We start from the raw sequence: 19,175 nt of genomic DNA, 5'->3' as shown, positions 1-19,175 counted from the left end.
CAAAGAGTGAGAAATATTTTAAGGGAATCATCAGCCTTTCTGAGAAGTATTAATCGCATCAGATGTTTCAACTACTCTGTACTTCAGTTAAATAAGAAAAAGCAGAATAGTAAATATCTTTCTTGAAGTACTTTGGTAAACAATCTTTTTTTTTTTTTTTTTTTTTAAATAAAATTCAAGGGCAGCCCGGGTGGCTCAGTGGTTTGGTGCTGCCTTCGGCCCAGGATGTGATCCTGGAGACCCAGAATCAGGTCCCGCGTAGGGCTCCCTGAATGGAGCCTGCTTGTGTCTCTGCCAGTCTGTGTGTGTGTGTGTGTGTGTGTGTGTGTATGTCTCATGAATAAATAAATAATAAAATATTTAAAAATAAAAAAAATTAAATTCAATAATCAACTACCAGGTCTTTTAAGTGTTATTCCAAATCCAATTCCCCCACAATAAGATTTCTATTTTAGGAGAGCCTGAAGGTAAAGAAAAACAAGAAGACAGTTTAGAATACAATGTTTCCAAAGCAACTGCTCTGTGGTTCTATCAGGCCGTTCAAAGCCGAGCTCAGGGAGGAAGAGGTTGTCAGGTGTCTGGGGAAATGCTTCAACTATATCAACCCCACAATTACAGAGAGGTTAGAAGGCACAAGCAAAACACCCATCCCAGCAAATTTCTTTCATCCTTTTAATAGAGAAGCATCAGATATCTTCAAAAGAAGATTAAAAGAAAAAAAGTACTGACATCTGGTTCTGGCAATGCAAACTGAACAAAAGCAGAACCAACTACTCCACTATAAACACACATAGAAATGCTACATGAAACACACCAAAACAAGTCCATCATCACTGATGCCTAATTATAAGGTAAGGCCCCCCTCCCTAAAACATTCTTCAGAAAAGAGCAAGTTAGCTTACATTTAAGTCCTTTTAAAATCTTTCTTTTATTTGGGGAAGATACGTTACCTGAGATGACCTCACCCAGCAATACTAGTTTGAGATGCTTACCCAGGACACCAGACAAACCATTTTGTTTTTAAAGAAGAGACTTAATGTAGAGGTATGACCTCACAGATGTTGCTGAAAGCAAATGGTTAAGTTTGAAGATCAATGTCATATCTAGATCATGGAGAGAAAAAAACCCTACAGTGTTCCTATGGTATGTAATGGGAAAAAAAGAAAAAGTCAAGCAGTAAACCTGAAGTAATAAACGATATATAGTCATTTACACTAAAAACTCAATAGATGGACAGAACAGCAGAGTATACACATAGTGTGAGTGAATCAGAAGAATGCAGGAAAGAGATAAAGAGGCACAAATATGCAAGAGAGGCTATGTGGAACAGGGGCAGTCTGACACATGTCTAACAGTGGAAGGCAGAGTAGGCCAGAGTCAAGCAGATGATGCCTGAGTACTTTCCTGAACTAATGAAATATGTAAACTCTCAGACCAAAGGCTTGTATGTCCTGAATGACATCAATACAAATAGAAGACTTCCCAGGCACATAATTTTTATTTTTAAACTCAACAAGTACCCAGAACAAAAAGATTACCTACAAATGAGCAAAAATAGGACTGCAGCTGCTTCTCCAGAATAAATCTGCAAAGTGCTGAAAAAAAATAACTTAGAGTTCTATGCCCCAATTACAAACTATGCAAGCTTAAAGACCAATAAAATGATGCTCAACCAGAGACCAAGAGTTGAGCCTTCACAGGAAAGAATGACTCCAGAAGAAGGAAATGGAGCCTCAAAGAGAAGAAGGGATTTCACAGAAGAAAAGTGAGCACAGAAAAGAGCAAGGCCTGACTGTAAGACAATGGCAGTGTGGGACATTAGCAAACGTGGGACAAAACACAACATGAAAGACATGGAAGAGGAGGATCAGTGAGCAAACTTCCAAGGACCTGTGTGACTCAGGAAGATAGAAATAAGAATTCACTGTAGGCTTTATGAAGTTGAGGAGTCATGTTGAAAACTTATGGGAACATTAAAAAAAATAATTGAATAGTCATTCAATCAGTACAATGAGAAAAGAAATATAAAAATTCAATAGAAAGCATTAAAGGAGAGGAAAAAGACAAAAACACATATACACGCAAAAAAAGGTGAAAGAAATTATCCAAAATAATCACTACGCTAAATGAAAATGGGTTACATTTCCCCACTAAAAGACAAGAGACTACCAAGACTCAGCCATTAAAGTTCTAGGTGTATGTTTAGTAAAAAATAATAATAATTCACATTTGCACAAGGAGACCAAGAGTACTCAGTACAACACTATCAACCAGAAACCTGTATGTCCATGCAAAGAAAGCTGCATAAAATGGTATAATAAATTCTAATACTGAAATAACACAGAAGTTAACTAAATTAATTAAATCTCCATGATTCAACATGGATGCATTTCAAAATATAATACTGACTAAAAGAAAGCTATCTAAAAGAGTATTAAAAGTAACCATTAGCATAAATTCATAAAAATTTCTCAGAAAACACTATATATTGTCATGTATACATACACATGTGTTGAAAGTATAAAAACATATTCAAAGAAACATGGACTTTAAAAGAAAGTTGTATTTGGGACTTTTTTGCATTTTTATAATTTTTTAAAAGATTTATGAAAAAGAGCAAGCAGGGGAAGGGCAGAGGGAGAGGGAGACGCAGACTCCTCACTGAGCAGGGAGCTGGATACCCGGCTTGATCCTAGGCTGAGATCATGATCTGAGCCGAAGTCAGATGTTTAACTGGCTGAGCCACTCAGGTGTCCCTAGTATTTTCTTTTTTTAAACAAATAATCCAAATCAGTAATAAAAGTCAGTATTTGTGAGGTACACAGATATCATTTATGTGATTTTACTTTCCATATTTTGAAGTAGTTCTAAAACGACAATTTAAAATAGAAAATGCAAAGGGGAAGAAAGTAAGATTTGGATTTATGCCAATCCAGATCCATCTATCCAGTCAGTTATCAATCACTGATTTATTTATTTTTTTATTTTTAAGATTTTATTTATTTATTCATGAGAGACACAGAGAGAGAGTGGGCAGAGACACAGGCAGAGGGAGAAGCAGGCTCCATGCAGGGAGCCCGACGCGGGACTCGATCCCGGGATTCCAGGATCACACCCTGGGCCGAAGGCTGGCACTTAACTGCTGAGCCACCCAGGGATCCCATCAATCACTGTTTTAAAATTGCATTTTAAATGTTCTGAATGTTTGAAGCTGTTCTCTCACCTATTCATAACACACAGTTCTAACGGCAAGGGAATAAACATAAACAAGTACTCAAAAAACAATCTTACTTGTAATCTATGATTTTCTTTGTTAAATAAAGTAAAACCATGGTTTAGCCACTTGCTTTTTTTCTCTCGGCATGTGCTTTTTTCTATCCTAGTGCTCATGATACATTTGGTGGAGCTATATTAACAAAGAGGAAACACTGAGATCACAGCCATTTTCTAAGCCAGAGATCTTCGTGTGAGGGCCAGGATGCTGAGGCCTCACCCACCACAGCACTTGAGTAGAAAGCCATGTGTCATGTTCCTTGGGAATAGTGGGAAGGTGAGAGAGGTTTAAGAATCATTGCTTAGTAGAGTAGTCCTCTGACTGTGTGTGCTCCTGGCTTCACAGGGGGGAACTGATCCTTGCATAGAGTCCTTATGAGATAGAGACTGTCAAACAGAGGTGGCCTTAGGTCTGAAAGGAAGAGGGAGTTTCTTGGGGGGTAGAGACCAGAAGAATGAAAGAAACTGGTGTTGGGGGGTTGAGCAGGGCATAACATGCAGGCTGAGAGCTCAAAGTGTCTCCTACTCAGTAAAGGGGTTAGCAGTTTGTTTTTTTAAGATTTTGTTTATTGATTCATGAGAAATGCAGAGAGAGAGGCAGAGACACAGGCAGAGGGAGAAGCAGGCTCCATGCAGGGAGCCCGATGTGGGACTCGATCCTGGAACTTCAGGATCACTCCCTGAGCTAAAGGCAGATGCTCAACCGCTGAGCCACCCAGGTGTCCCGGGACTAGCAGTTCTTAAGGCTCAAAGTCCAGCGTCCTGTACAATACTGACTATGCTTCCCCCGCAACTACTGCGGAGTCCCATCCACAATCAGTGCATGAGACCCATGCCAATCAACAGGGACGCTCCCGACTGACTAAGCCACCCAGGTGCCCAAGTCTAAATTTTTTCTATATTTTAAACTGTTTCACAGTTTTCAAACTATCATTTAGTTATTTTCCTTCTTGTAATTTTAAAGTGACTCCCTGCTTTCATTTCTTTGTTACTTCCCTTCTTTCAAGATTAGTCTCCTTTAAGTGACAGTTAATTTTATTTGAATTAGCCTAGAACTTGCCAAGGCAGCTGTGAATTCATGCCACAGGATTAAATAAACACAGCTATCAACGACTACGTATTTATTTTTTAAATTCCTTACAAACCCAAATATGTAGATAAGCAGAAAGGTAAATAAAGATTAATAATCCAGACCAGGCCAACTGTATGACCACAGGAAAATGGTTCCAGCTCTCAGGACATTTCTCTGAAACAAGGGGCCCAGGTGGGGTCCATGACCTTCTCAGTTTGTTGTCATAAAACTCTATAACTGCCCTCCTAGGTTTTAACATTCAATGGAATATAAATGCCAATTTAAAGAAAAAAAAAACAGTAGCTAAGATGAAATAAAAAATTTGACAAAGGATATGTTACAATGGCATTACTGATGGGCTTATGTAAGTACAGAAAAAAGACAAAAATGGAATGTAACAAGTAGTAAAATTTAGGGCTTATTTTCAACTACGAAATACTTGATCTGGGTATATTTTTAGAAATTGGATTTAATTTAAGGAATGACTGCCTCCTTATGATTACTCTTTATGTATACTAAATTGTGAGTTAAAAATGTTTTCCTCCAATGTTTATTTCTTAAGTCTCTTTATCCAGTGCTCAGACCATTCAACATCATATCTAGTTCTCACCAAGCTGTCAGAGGAAAATTTGTATTTCCTATTATGGTGCTTCTGGAACCCTCCAAATTCAGTCCTATGCACACAGCAGCAATTCATATACAGTACTTTTCTTCCCCTCTTTACCCAAGAATTATCCATTAAAGAGAGGTTAAATTATGAAGTTATAGCTGTACCTCTAGGGCTTGAGAAATGGCAGATCCTTAAGTTCTACAAGATTTAATAATCTTAAATATTTTGTCTCTAGAATATTGCTATACAGAACAATAAACTCTATAAAGGCTTTCTTAAGGACATGGCTGTATCATCTACCAATTATGGGAAAATAAACAGTTCACTATGAAAAACCTGACAGCTTGTAGTTCTGTCCCTCGAACACAGATGTGCATATTGCTGGGCCCAGGAGTCACTCCTGTGCACTGCCCCTGCCTCCAATCCTGCAATATCCATCCTGGAGGCTAATTAAACTGACTTCATTCTAGAATAGGATAGAAAAAAGTGGAAAAACGGGTTGTAAGCATTTCACAGAGTATGAGGCATAAAAGTAATGATAGTAGCATCTATCATTCTAACGATAAACTCTCTGCCTGGCTTACAAAACATCCATGGAGAACAAGGTAGACTTCCCAGAGGTGCAATCAGTATCTCTCATGATCAAACAGAGCATTCTACAGTGGTGTATCCACCGAGACACTTTCTTGCACACAACCACATGCAGACAGGGGGGCAGGATGGAGAGGCCTGAGGCTAATGGGAGAATTCATTCTTTCCTCTAAACACCCCTTTTAAGATCATTTTAATTTCTCCCCTTCTCCCCTTATCTTCTTCTTTACTGCTCCTTAGAGAATTAAAGCCACAATAAAAAAATAAAAATCTAAACGGGAATGCTTGCAAATGTTTACATATGGCTTAATTCTCCACCCAGAGATTTAACAATAGTTTTGTTGTGAGACATTTGTATCGTAAGCCTGAAAGGTGGAGTCCCCTTCCCTAAAAATATATACCAACTGTGTTTACCCTTGGAGGGCAGCTTTCCTCCCCTGTTTAGCTTTAAAACCTGTATTACATAACAGTGGAAAATAGGGAGGACCTAAATTTTGATTCCAATTTCTTTCATTTTTATTTCAGTTACAATGTTACGGTTTGAGATCATCAAACTTGGTTTTCAACATCCCAGTTACACAGAAAAAATAATTTGGCTCAAACTTACAGACCATTCAAATCCTAAGTGCAGATCTTACCATCCACTTTTCTTCAGCTTTAAAAAACGAACTTGTCAAATCTCAAAGCTATTTACAGTTATCAGATTAGGTGAGAGGCTGACTTACCAAAAAACACACCAAGCACAACTGCTACCCACTTCCTTCCTCCCCCACCTCCAAACAAGAATCCTACATTTATTAAATGCTTAATAATAAAATGTTCACAGATCTGTTTTTCACATTTTGTTCATTTTCCACTCTGTATTCTGTTTGCATTAAAGTATTTCTGGAAATATTTAATTATGAATATAACATGAAACATCAAAAAAGAATCAATAGCAAAAGCTTCTATTTTAGATATTCTAGAGGGCATATTTATATAAACAACTCTGACATTTTGAAAAATCAATTTTAAAATATACTAAAAGTGGATTAATGTATTTGCTCTCCCAGTCTACCCATCCCACCACCCCTCCAATGCAGCTGCCCTTCTTCATTTAGGAACACAACAATTCAGGACAGTGATCAGAGCACATTTAAGGCAGACACTTACCTCACAGAACATATAGAGAGACAGCAATGTGAGGCCAAGGTTATATACCACTAAAATTCCCCGGCAAGAGAATGGCTGCCTATTCTTCATGTATTTTGGTCCCAGCCATACAATTAGTAAATATATGACAGAGCAGATAAAAGTAGGTATGTAATTGTCCAGAAGAAACCATCCTTTTACTCTGGTATCTGGAAAATAAGAAAAGGAAAATATTTAGTGATTCATAAGGCAGATATAAAAAACGACCATAATTTTTTTTCAAATATTAAAAATCTTCTCTCCCCATAATTTTATAATAGTCATCTAATACTCAAGTTCCTAAATGCCAACAAAGCAACTGGAAAGGAAGCAAGAGTTTTCAATATCTGTCATAAAAGGTGAGGTTCCTCGTTACATGTTCTGAATAACGTGTAGATCATGCATGGTTTTTGCTAAAGTAAAAAAAAAAAAAAAACCTTTCTAAGAATCATAAAGAAAGCAAGGAGAAAGCTAAATTTTCCACTAGCTATATTGGCCAGATCTGCTGAATGAATGATGCACAGGACAATGAAACTCCAGAAATGATAGTCTTTGAACTCCAAAGTCCTCACCTGAAATAAAGTATCTGCTAGCCTACCCAGCCAGCATGTGCAAACTCAGAGAAAATGGGCTATTTATCCAGCTCAACGACAATCAGTGATTAGAAAGGCAGCATCTGCTCTAAGTGCAATGGTCAACAGCAGAGGAGACAATTTTTAGGGGGGGAAAAAGGATGAAATAGCAACGAGCAGTGAAGTGACTACTAAGGAACCTCCTGAGCAGCAGAAGATTGAGAGCAAAGACCTACAATGATTCAAGGGAGCTACAGTGTAAGAGAGATCTCCCTTACTCACATCTTCTTTCCCCAGTGGAGATGAGGAAAATTAGTTCCAAGTAGCTGCCAGCAGCAATCTGACAGCCCTCTCCTCGGATGGGGGTAACCTCCTTGGCAGCCAGACTCCCTAGGTGTTAACCTATCCCTTGCAAATCAACTTCATCCTGCAGCTGACTCCCAGGAAGCCACCTCTTCAGCACGTTTCCCTTGGCATGCTGCTTTTATGAACTCTCAAATCTTATCTGCCCTCCAAGGTCACCTACTCTGGAGCTCAGAGGCACATGCAGGTTTTGCCTCTTCCATCTTCAGAGAAGCAGCAGCTAGTGGGGACAGTCTCTGTCCTTTCTTCGACCTCCTGAAAGGGCCATCCTGCTACTTTCTCCCATGCTTTTTCTTCTGACCTTGTAGGAAAGCACCCATCCACTTGGGGAATGGATTGTCACTCTCCTTTCCTGCAGTCATTCTACATTCTCCTAGTGTTTCTCTGCAGTGCTCCTCCCCTGGCTTCAAAGGGAGATGCCCTCCACCTTCTCACCACTACTTATGTTAAGGTGGTGGTGTGTGTTAGGACAGTTCTGCAGAACTGACGGTTCTCAGAAATTCTTCAGGGAGGTGGTTGGCCCCAGGGAACTTAAGGAAAAGGTTTCTTAATGCCTTGTGTTCTCAACTCTGGGCCCCGGTTATCAACTGTAAGAAAGCAAGTTCCCACTTAGCAACTAACATTAAATTGTTACATATATTTGTGTGTACATATATATCATAAACACAATAAATACACACACAAAAACCTCCCATTTCCTTTTACTTAATGTTCTATTTTATACCTTGCTTTTTAAGTTTTATAAGGCCCTATGTGCAAGTATCCAACCTCCTTCATAATGCCAAGTACTTCCAGCCCAACTGTGGCTCCAGCAGTAAATTCTTAGGGATCTAGCCAACCCTGGTAGTCCTTGCCCACTCTCTGCTGACTTGTTCAGACATGGGCATGTGAAGCAACTGTGGCCTCTGAGCTCCCAAGGAAATGACAGTTGGGCCAAAGGCCCTGTGGAAGAGTTTCCTTGTTCTTAAAACCATGCAAATGAACAGATTTTTTTCCTCCTCCTCTGCAGGTGCTGTCTGGAGCTTCTGCACCATCCTACAACCATGAAAGGCAGAGGGACTTTTCTGAGGACAGAAGTGCTGATGTACTGAGAATGCAAAGTAGAACATGACAAGAACAAGTGTTCTGGTCTCAGGAGTTAGTCAATCTTGATAATGTAAACAGATCATTTTTATTATTGTTTCATCCATTTAATATTGGATTCTTTTCTCCCATAAAGTTGGAATAAGGCATCACTGTAACACAAATAAACACAAGATGATCTAATTTGTTTTTTTTTCACTTGGCTGAACACTAATTTACTCAACCTGTTTCCCTCTTGATGGGCACCTAGATTATTTCCAGTCTTGTCAAGCAATGCTGGAGGGAACATACTTATTCCTATCTTTGCATAAATGATCAAGATAAGCCATAGGATAAAGTCTCGGGAGTCAAACAGCTGAGTCAAAGGGCATGTGCTTCTTGATTTCAAAGGAAGACACAATTACCCTCCAAAGAGGTCATACCAATTAGACTCTTTCTCCACATCATTACTATTACCAAATACATTTCATTTCTACAACACTAAGTGATGAATTCCCTTTCCTGTTTTCTTTTGTATTTGAAAAATCATCAGTGAAACTCAAAATATTTTCATCTGTTTAAAAGCTTCTTGCAATTTTTAAATGACCCTTCCTATGAACCTAATGAATTCCTTCTTTATAGATACATCAGGAGACATTACAGATGACGCTCAAAGAAAGCAATATGGAGTGGATTTACTTCCTAAAAGGAAACAAACGATGAAGTATAAAAAGTGAGGTCAGGTGCATATATTTACCCATCGAAGTGACACAACATGAAAGGACATTAACATGCCCTTAAAATTGTAAAAGGGGAAAAGTTTTAAATTACTCCAGCAGTACATCTTGGAAACTAATCTCATCTGGAGACTCACAAGAACTGAGGAAAACACACCACCAATGATGGTGAAATCTGCAGCATTTTCAGGCTGCAAGCTTTCCCAGCATGATCTGATCCCCAGCTACAGTCAGCAGAGGGTCACAGCAGCTGTGTCTCTGCTCTGATAGCCAGGAACACTGTAGTACTTCAAGACCGTTGTCACAGGACTTCTCCAGCCCCTTGTTATCCAGGACAAAGCATTAGTCTTATCATAGAAGACACTAATGTTTTCTAGAATCTCTTCATGCAATATTTATAAGTGTCTATAAGGGGAGGAGAGCAAAAAAAAAAAACAAAACCACCTTACCTCTGGGGCCTAGTAATGCCTTGAAATAGGTACTAAGTGATGCATCAAAATTTTCCATTTTAAAACCTATTAAGAAAAATAGACATTGATTAATCTCTACTCAAAATGCTTTTTATAAAAAAAAATGCTTTTTATACAGTTTTATCATAAAAGAACAAGAACAAACCTTTTCAAAGGATATACTACAGACAAGGTTATGTGGAAACTTTTTTTTTTTAAACTCCCCAAGTAACTTGTGTGCTAGGTCTAATTTGAAAATCACAGGGAATACAGAATCCCGTGAATTCACTTTATAAATGAAGTGCTAGTTTTCTGAACTTCTTTTCACAGTTCCATAAAAATGCCTTCTGCGAAGCTGGAATCTCAGTGGAGAAAAGAGTGGAACTGGACTGAGAAAGGTGGCAGACGGGAGAAGATCCCATCTGGGCAAGAACCAAAGCTTGAGGTAAGCTTGTCTGTAGCCAAGATAGGATGAGCCATGTTGGAGAAAGGAAGTCCACAGTGAGGAGATGGTTTCCTCTGCTTGCTATTTCATTAATTATTATTTAAAAATATTTCATGTCCATGGTAAAAAAAAAATATTAAAAACGAAAAGAGGCGCTAAAACCAAAAATCTCATTGCTTCACCCCAACCACAATTCCAAAGCCCCATTGTCAGAAGGAACCTGATGGTAACATTTCTTGGACATACCACGAGATTTTTCTCTTCTGAGCACAAATGGCATCATGCCAACGGGTGTTAAAATTGTGGATTTCAACCCCACTACTAGATGATTAGGTCAACTTAGCATTAAAAAAATAATTACAATAATAATAATCAGTGCTTTACCCTAATGAGAATGAATATTTTCATAAATCTTTCATAATATGTTACTGTATCATATAAGTATGATATATGTAAGTACAATGTACTCTGTTGTGATATAAAATATATTCTTACTATGGAGGTTGCAGGAAGATAACAAACAGAAAACAATGTTATATCAAGAAGAGTACATATTACTTACTTGCTTTCACTTAAAACATCTTGGAGATATAGTCTCCTATCAGTAGTTAGAGATTTACCTTCATCTTCTAAGATTTTATAGCTCCTCACATTTGCCCCCATTTAAGATTTACATTTACAGTACAGCTAAGCATCTTTTCATATGCATATTGACTATATTTTCTATATTAAAGTTAGAAAGTATATATTTTCAATTTTCCTCGTCATTACTCTTTTTTTTTAAATTTTTATTTATTTATGATAGTCATACAGAGAGAGAGAAACAGGCAGAGACACAGGCAGAGGGAGAAGCAGGCTCCATGCACCGGGAGCCTGATGTGGGATTCGATCCCGGGTCTCCAGGATCGCACCCTGGGCCAAAGGCAGGCGCCAAACCGCTGCGCCACCCAGGGATCCCATTGTCATTACTCTTAACAGAAATAACCACAAATATTTTTCTTTCCCTCGGCAAAGGCAAAATTGGTTTTATTAACTAAGTAAGCTGTTAATCATTTAATGACACTTCCCTTCCTTGGCTTACCACACTGAAGTATATGTATTGTTTGGCTAATTTCATGGATAAACTTTATCCATGGAATCTAGTAGTTACAATGATGTCGATCCAGCCTACAGTGAGACAGAGACAGGTGGAGCCATCAAGAACACTTTGAAAGAAGTAGTTACCAATCTTCTGTTCTGACATCTATCCTTCCCCCCAGGGGTGGGAGTGTGATGACTCCTTCAACCCATGGCTGGAAACCAGAAACCCACCAACTTCCACACATCCAAGTGCCAACAATTATACACAATCACAGTGCTATATCACTTCTGAAATTCCAAAATTAAACAGCTTTTTAACATACTGCACTCCTAAGACCATTCTGGTCCTGATCCATTTTCCTGCACCAGACTAAACCTCTTCAGGGGACAGAAATTCTAGAAAATCTCAAGAATTGGTTAAGCTTTACACTCCCTAAGCAGAATTCCTCTTAAAATGGGTACCATCTTTAAATAAGAAATGCTTTACCTATTAAAAGTCCTACAGTTAGGGACCCCTGGGTGGCTCAGCGGTTTAGTGCCTGCCTTCAGCCCAGGGTCTGATCCTGGAGTCCCAGGATCGAGTCCCACATCAGGCTCCTTGCATGGAGCCTGCTTCTCCCTCTGCCTATGTCTCTGCCTCTCTCTCCCTCTGTGTCTCTCATGAATAAATAAAATAAAATAAAATCCTTAAAAAAAATAAAAATAAATAAAAGTCCTACAGTTAAAAAACAATTCAACCATACCTAATTATTTTTTTCATCATCTACTGAAGATCATCTAGAACACGTAAGTTTTTAGAAGACAAACATCATGTTTCTGTGAAATTGAAATCACTGATACAATTTAACTTTATCCACGTATATGGAGGTCAGGGATTCCCCTTCACCGTCAACAAAAAGCAAACAGGCTTTTTGGAGGAGCAAGGTTATAAACACCTTGACTACTGGACTGATGACTAATGGACAAGATGCCCATGGGGGGCAAATCCACTTTCTTCCAAAACATTTTAAATCTAGATTCTGCTTTTACTTAATGGGTATACAGCTTACTAATGGATCATATTACACATATAAAAATCAGGTATTAAGTACAAAGGAGCTGAGAGCAGGTATACAGGCATAACAGGCCAGCAGGGGATTAGGTGGCTAAGTGCTGGGCTCTTTATCAGACCACTTGGGTTTGAAACCCATTTTGTCCACTTACTAGCAGTGTGACTCTGGACAAGTTATTTAACCTCATATCTGTAAAATGGTGGCAAATGTAGAGGAATTACTTCAAAGGTTAAGAAGATCAAATGATTTAATACACATACAATCCTCAGAGCTGTGCCAGGCATGCAATAAGCCCTCAATAACAGTTTCCTACTGTATGTATGCAATGAGTTCAACTATGAAGTTGAGAAAGACTGCCATCTGTGGCCCCTCGTGCTTCTTAGCAGGGACATTGCAGAGTTCTATCCCTGGCCCATGTACTTACTCAATGCCATCAATGAGCCCCCAGTCATCAAGATAACCCACCCACGCCTTTCCGGCAGTGACGACCTCCCCACGAGAACATGCCTCTTGCGAAAGATCTCCTGCACCCATCCCCGGAAGAGGAGAAGAGGAAGCACAAGAAGAAGCGCCTGGTGCAGAGCCCCAACTCCTACTTCATGGACGTGAAGTGCCCAGGATGCTACAAAATCACCACCGTCTTCAGCCACGCACAGACGGTAGTTCTGTGTGTCGGCTGTTCTACTGTCCTCTGCCAGCCCACGGGAGGAAAAGCAAGGCTTACAGAAGGATGCTCCTTCAGGCGGAAGCAGCACTAAAAGCTCCCTGAATCAAGATGAGTGGGACACTATCCCAATAAACAGATTTTGGATAAAAAAAAAAAAAAAAGAAGATAACCCACCCACAATGTTTTCTTCAATGTCCCCCACGAAACAGCAATGGAGGATGGGTGAACTGATAACATCACATGACAGAGGGGCTGATCAATATGAGGCATTATCTAAAGATGGAAGACAAGGCTAAAACGAATGTAGTAATGAGCTACATAAACATCAAGCACCTACTGTGTACAAAGGATTGCTGAGCAGGGATAAACACAAAAGGAGCATGCCTAGACACCTAGAACAAACTAGACATTTACAGTGCGGAAAGAAACCAGATGCTGGGCAGCCTGGGTGGCTCAGTGGTTTAGTGCCGCCTTCGGCCCAGGGCGTGATCCTGGAGACCCGGGATCGAGTCCCACGTCGGGCTCCCTGCATGGAGCCTGCTTCTCTCTCTGTGTCTCTGCCTCCCTCTCTCTCTCTCTTTCTCTCTCTCTCGTCTCTCATGAATAAATAAAATCTTAAAAAATTTTTTTAAAAATACAAGAAACCAGATGCTATAACGCAAAAACAAAACCAAAGTCACCCAGCAAATGAGTAGACATTAGAATGATACATACAACAAACTGTATAATTAATACTAAGCTGTAAAGTTAATATTCAAATCATTAAGAAAACACCTGACAAAGCAATAAGGGAATCATTCTAAGTTTTAACCAAGAGGCCTTCCAGAGGAGCTATAACCAGTTTTGTTTTGTTTTTTAAATGTAAGGAGGATACAAAAAAGGTGGCAACAAGTTAAAAAAGAAAAAGTAGAAAATGAAAAGGAACTGATCTGTGGGATGGAGTTGGGAGGTGGGCAGAATGTGAGTGGTCTTAGAAAAAATTAGCCCCAGGAACCGGTATAGCGACCTAGGAATAATGTCTAGGACATCATTCAATTTGAGAATCTAGGCTAACATCACAGTAACAGAAAAGCAGCTTGATTAAACATAAGGTAAAATTTCAGGCCAAGAATCCTGAAGCCAGCAGCAGGTTACCAAAAGAAACTGTGAAATTTAGTATTTGGAGATATTAAAGAATTCTGTTACAAGCCATCTGTCCTGAGTATTCCCAGTCTAAACCCATCCTGAGCAGAGGCCCTTGGAAGCTGGCAGGCACAGGAACACTCTTGTGACTAAGATGGAACATCTCTACAAAAGCATACACACAAGACGTGATTTTTCTCGGTAAGAGCACATCTGTTCTTAGACTGCATTTCTCCTTCACTTGAGAATTCTTGTCTTAGTTTGGCAGAACTTTTCACAAGCAAACTTAGGAACACAAGGGTGGCTTGGTGGTTGAGCATCTGCCTTTGGCTCAGGGCATGAACCTGGGCTTCTCCCTCTGCCTATGCCTCTTTCTCTGTGTCTTTCATGAATAAATAAATACAGTCTTAAAAAAAAACACTTTAGGAACATATGAAACAGCTAGCAAAACATTCCCTGAAAGAACATATACGGAGAATAACAAGAGAGTGGCGTGTTACTCTAGAAATGTCTATAGTGAAAGGGGAGAAAAGATGACACACAGGTCCTCAGTCAGTGGAGTCCAGATCTGTGAACCACAGGTCTGATTCTGGGCTGCACTCTGACACGTTAAATACCTCCCCCATACTCCCCCTCTACCACACTCACAGCTGGATGTGTACTGTAACCCTGTCAGACATAGGTGTTTGTTTTCACACAGGTTACCAAGAGACAGTCGCCAAAGGTTTACTTTCATCGTTTACTCAGCATAAGCTCACGTTTCTGTCTAGCCAGCCGTGTATCCAACACCCCTCTGTACCATGTATTCATTTTCTCACACATGTCGTGCACTTCCCAAGTGCCTACTATATGCCAGGCACGTAGGCGCTGAGGGATGCAGCAGGGAATGAGACGAAATTCCAGGCTGGCGGAGAGACATGCACCTATAGTATCTGTTATGTAAACTGACTGTCAGTAAGAAAGTAATACAGCAGGGGGTGGGGTGGGATCATGAAGCATGATGTACTCTGGAAAATATAGTTAAAGAATGCAGCCCCAAGAAGGTGACAAGAGAACAGATACCTGAGGGGGGCAGAGCATCAAGGCAAAGGATATCCCAGTTAGCAGAACAGGTGAATACAAGGGCCCCAAGGCCAGTGGGTGCTTGGCATGCTCCAAGGCCACGGGGTAGGGGGAGGAGGTGGTAGTGGATGGCAAGTATGGGAGTCCTCCTGTCCTCCACTCCCTGCCTAGCACCCAGAGCTCACTCGGTAGTGGTCCACAGAAAGCAACCACATGGCACAACTTGCAGACAGCATGTGGCCAAAAGGCGGGGAAGAGAAGATGCCAAGTCTTAATTGCTCTCACTGCCACTGTCCCCTCATCCTCCTGACTGCAGCCTGCTTGCCAGCACCATGCCCTTTTTCTCCTCATCTCCCTTGCTGAGCCGTAGGCATATGACAAAAGGTTTCAGCAAATTAATTCTTCACTGCCAGGCGGGGCTGGCCCACCCTGCTGGGTGAATCAGACACATGCTGAGTGGCCTGTGGGCCCGGCTCTACTCTTTTGTACTTTTCTAAAGGAACAGGAGAAGCAAAGGGCCCTGCAAAAACCCTTGACACTTTGCCTAGTGACCTGCAATCATGGGAACAGTATGACCCACTTTGCACAAGACATTCAACCATATTGCCAGGTCTGTGGCCTGCCTGATTGCTGCAGTGCCTCCCTCTTCTAGGCTGCCCGTGGGCCAGAGATATTACTTCTCAACAACCTGAGTCACCGTACCGGCAGCTCAGGCAAGCCGGGCCAAGTGGGAACACAGCTGCTCCGTACAATTGTACTAGCAGGGACCAAGCCCAGGCACTGGGCCCATGGTAGAAGAGCTTTGGTCTTAAATGAAGAAAAGAACAAGCCATTCTTTGATCTGGCCAGGAAAGGGGGTGGTCAGGACCTCCCAGGAACCAGATCACACTGACACCAGGCCAAGCATCGCTTCTGTATCTTCCATAATGCCAAGTCTCTGATGCCGTCTCAACCTTACAGGGCTTCCCAGAATTACATGCCACGATGGGAATAGGATCTGTCAAAAAAAAAAAAAAAATCCAAGCATAACAGTATTCAAAGTATTCACTAGTTCACAGGCCACAAAGAAAAGATGATGACATTAAAAATGGGAAAAGGATAGAGATCAGAGACAGGTAACTTAGAATAGAATTTAGGGGCACCTGGGAGGCTCAGTTGGTTAAGTATCCCATTCTTGATTTCAGCTCATTCTTGACCCGTGAGACTTAGCCCTGTGTCAAGCTCCGTCCTGGTGTGGAGCCTGCTTAAAATTTTCTCTCCCCCCTCCCCACCCCCTCTAAAAAAAGAACATATTTTATTTTATTTATTTTATTTTTAAAAAGGATTTTATTTATATTTATTCATAAGAGACACGGTGAGAGAGAGGCAGAGACACAGGCAGAGGGAGAAGCAGACTCCCTGCAGGGAGCCCTATGTTGGGGGGCTTGATCCCTGGACCTGGGATCTGGGATCATGCCCTGAGCCGAAGGCAGACAGATGCTCAGCCACTGACAGGTGTCCCCGGAAAGAATTGATTTTAAGGAATTCCTCTTTTATGCACATTTTCCAAAAGACAGTTGCAAGCTGCCTCTTGCTATCAAATTCTAGAGTGTTTGCGGTAACCATGTAACTATTATAATTGTGCCTCACCGCAAGTATCTAAGAAAATCAATTAATGAGCTGGGAGCCTGACAACGTGGGGGTGGATCCCAGAACTCCGAGACCATGACCTGAGCCGAGGTCAGTTACTTAACCCACTGAGCCACCCAGGTGCTGCGAATCACAAGTTAATTCCATGTCCTGCAGCAAGTTCCTGCCGCCACACATACTAAGAGTGGTAGGACTGAGGTACACCTGAAGCCTGAATGCAAGAGAAACATCAGAACTACCACGGCCTGAAATGCAGAAACCTGACCATATTGATGCAAGCAGAACACAGAAGGGGAAACCTCATCCTTCAGAGAGAGCCCTGCTCATGTGGAAAATCTGTCAGCTCCCTCCAGGAAGAGTATGTCCAGGTGAATCATCTGTGTGAGGTTAAATAACCATTAGTGTTCTCTTTGATCTATTATCAAAAAGAGTTTGCTGGAGGCTTGTTCAAAAGAGATAAATAAAAAGACACCACACTAAGCTTTAAGCAAATCAGTTGCACCCCCCCAGCTTTCCATCTGGCACCCAAGAGGGACCACAAAATGTGAGAGAATGGGAGGGGGTGACAATAGAAGGGTGCTGGGGTTAACGAGAGATGGCGTAGAAAGTTGCTTCCTTCACAGCTCTCAAGATGAGTTTTTGGTCTCGCTGAGAATGCAAACGCTATCATCTTGGCTGTTTGTATCTGCAGCAGGACAAGGGGGAAGGCTGCTCAGAGGCTGAAAAGTATGAAGATCTTAGGGCAAATCTGTTTTAAAAGACATCAAGATTTTTAAAAAATTTTTTGCTATAGTGAAGAAAGTTAATTTCCTAAACTCTAAACTCACAAGCAGTAACGATCTCTAGGGTCAAGTCTTGGCTTTGCTTGCTGCTACGGCCATGGTAGGAGGCAGCGGGCAGTTTGCTGTGAAAATCAGTTAAGTCACATGGCCTTTGGCTTACAGATGTGTTTACTGCAGATATTTAACTACTGTTTAGTAGAACTTCCTCATCATATGCTGTTTTATGCTTTGAATGGTCACAATTCATCTAAAAATGAGTCAACTGAGCTGACGAGCTACGAGGGGTCAGGATGAAATCTGCCTCCACTTTCTCTTCTCCTACCCATTCATCTCTTTAACAGTCAACTTGTGTTAGGCAGGCATGGGAACATTCTTCAAGTTGGCTGCCAATAACACAAAACATTAAATAGTGCTTTAATTTGGGAGTCACAACACTCTTTCCTGAATTTAAAAAGGTTTTTCTAGGTTGGAGAAAATCAGCTCCAGAATGAGAGGAGGAACGTAAACCATACCTTGCTCAGAAATGTCAAAATACAAAATATAAAAAACACTATCATAAAGACCGTGAGGGGAATGATATCTAAATGCTAGCAAGCTTTCAGATACGAAAGTAAACTGACAACAGAATTCCTTTAGAATGCTGGCATTTAAAAAAGTGATAACTCCGGATTAAATAAATCTTGGCTCGAGAGACACTATCTGCCACATCAGCACTGTTCACTCTGCCAACCCAGGAATCTATGCTGCTTCTTTTTTCCCTGCAGGATTCCCATACTTTCTAACCTCCATTCTACGTGCATAACAATCTGACACAATCATGTTGCTTACCACACTTCACCCAAGTAGAGAGAGAACACAGTCTTACTCAGGGCTTTGGATAAATAATTGCAAAAGGAGGGCATGACAAAGGACTGTTTCAGGTTGGCTCCATGGTTAGAGACAGGTGAACAGCCTCACTCTGGAAAAGTGTTCGGGGAGAGGGGGTGGATTTTAAATGTTGCAATAATCAATTTTCCTTATTACAAAGGTAAGATTAGGGATCCCTGGGTGGCGCAGTGGTTTAGTGCCTGCCTTTGGCCCAGGGCGCGATCCTGGAAACCCGGGATCGAATCCCACGTCGGGCTCCCGGTGCATGGAGCCTGCTTCTCCCTCTATGTCTCTGCCTCTCTCTCTCTCTGTGTGTGACTATCATAAATAAATAAAAATTAAAAAAAAAGGTAAGATTAGACAGGTCAAAAGAGAAGTGCCCATCTCCCACTCCTTAGCTGCCCATCAGTTATTTAAGGAAGTACTATTTTTTTTTAAAGAAGTACTATTTAGGGGATCCCTGGGTGGCGCAGCGGTTTGGCGCCTGCCTTTGGCCCAGGGCACGATCCTGGAGACCCGGGATCGAGTCCCACGTCGGGCTCCCGGTGCATGGAGCCTGCTTCTCCCTCT

At 41.0% G+C, this 19,175-nt stretch overlaps 2 protein-coding genes across 2 annotated transcripts in view; one reads left to right on the top strand and one right to left on the bottom strand.

The window, feature by feature from the left end:
- Positions 1-19,175, bottom strand: part of ELOVL5 (ELOVL fatty acid elongase 5) — a 76,199-nt gene that overhangs the window by 17,644 nt on the left and 39,380 nt on the right. The window contains exons 2-3 of the mRNA XM_041725599.1: positions 9,900-9,965; positions 6,699-6,886 (exon numbers count right to left, since the gene is read on the bottom strand). Coding sequence (XP_041581533.1) covers positions 6,699-6,886; positions 9,900-9,957 — 246 coding nt within the window. The 5' untranslated portion in view covers positions 9,958-9,965. The remainder of the gene's footprint in view (positions 1-6,698; positions 6,887-9,899; positions 9,966-19,175) is intronic.
- On the top strand, positions 12,140-13,304 carry LOC121473439 (40S ribosomal protein S27). Its single transcript, XM_041725866.1, has one exon. It carries the CDS (start codon positions 12,980-12,982, stop codon positions 13,232-13,234), a length of 255 nt encoding a protein of 84 aa, XP_041581800.1. The 5' UTR covers positions 12,140-12,979; the 3' UTR covers positions 13,235-13,304.

This window comes from Vulpes lagopus, chromosome 1 (genome assembly GCF_018345385.1).
Source record: "Vulpes lagopus strain Blue_001 chromosome 1, ASM1834538v1, whole genome shotgun sequence".
Taxonomy (NCBI): Eukaryota; Metazoa; Chordata; class Mammalia; order Carnivora; family Canidae; genus Vulpes; species Vulpes lagopus.
The sequence above is the reverse complement of the archived record's forward strand: the minus strand, read 5'-3'. Positions and strand labels throughout refer to the sequence as shown.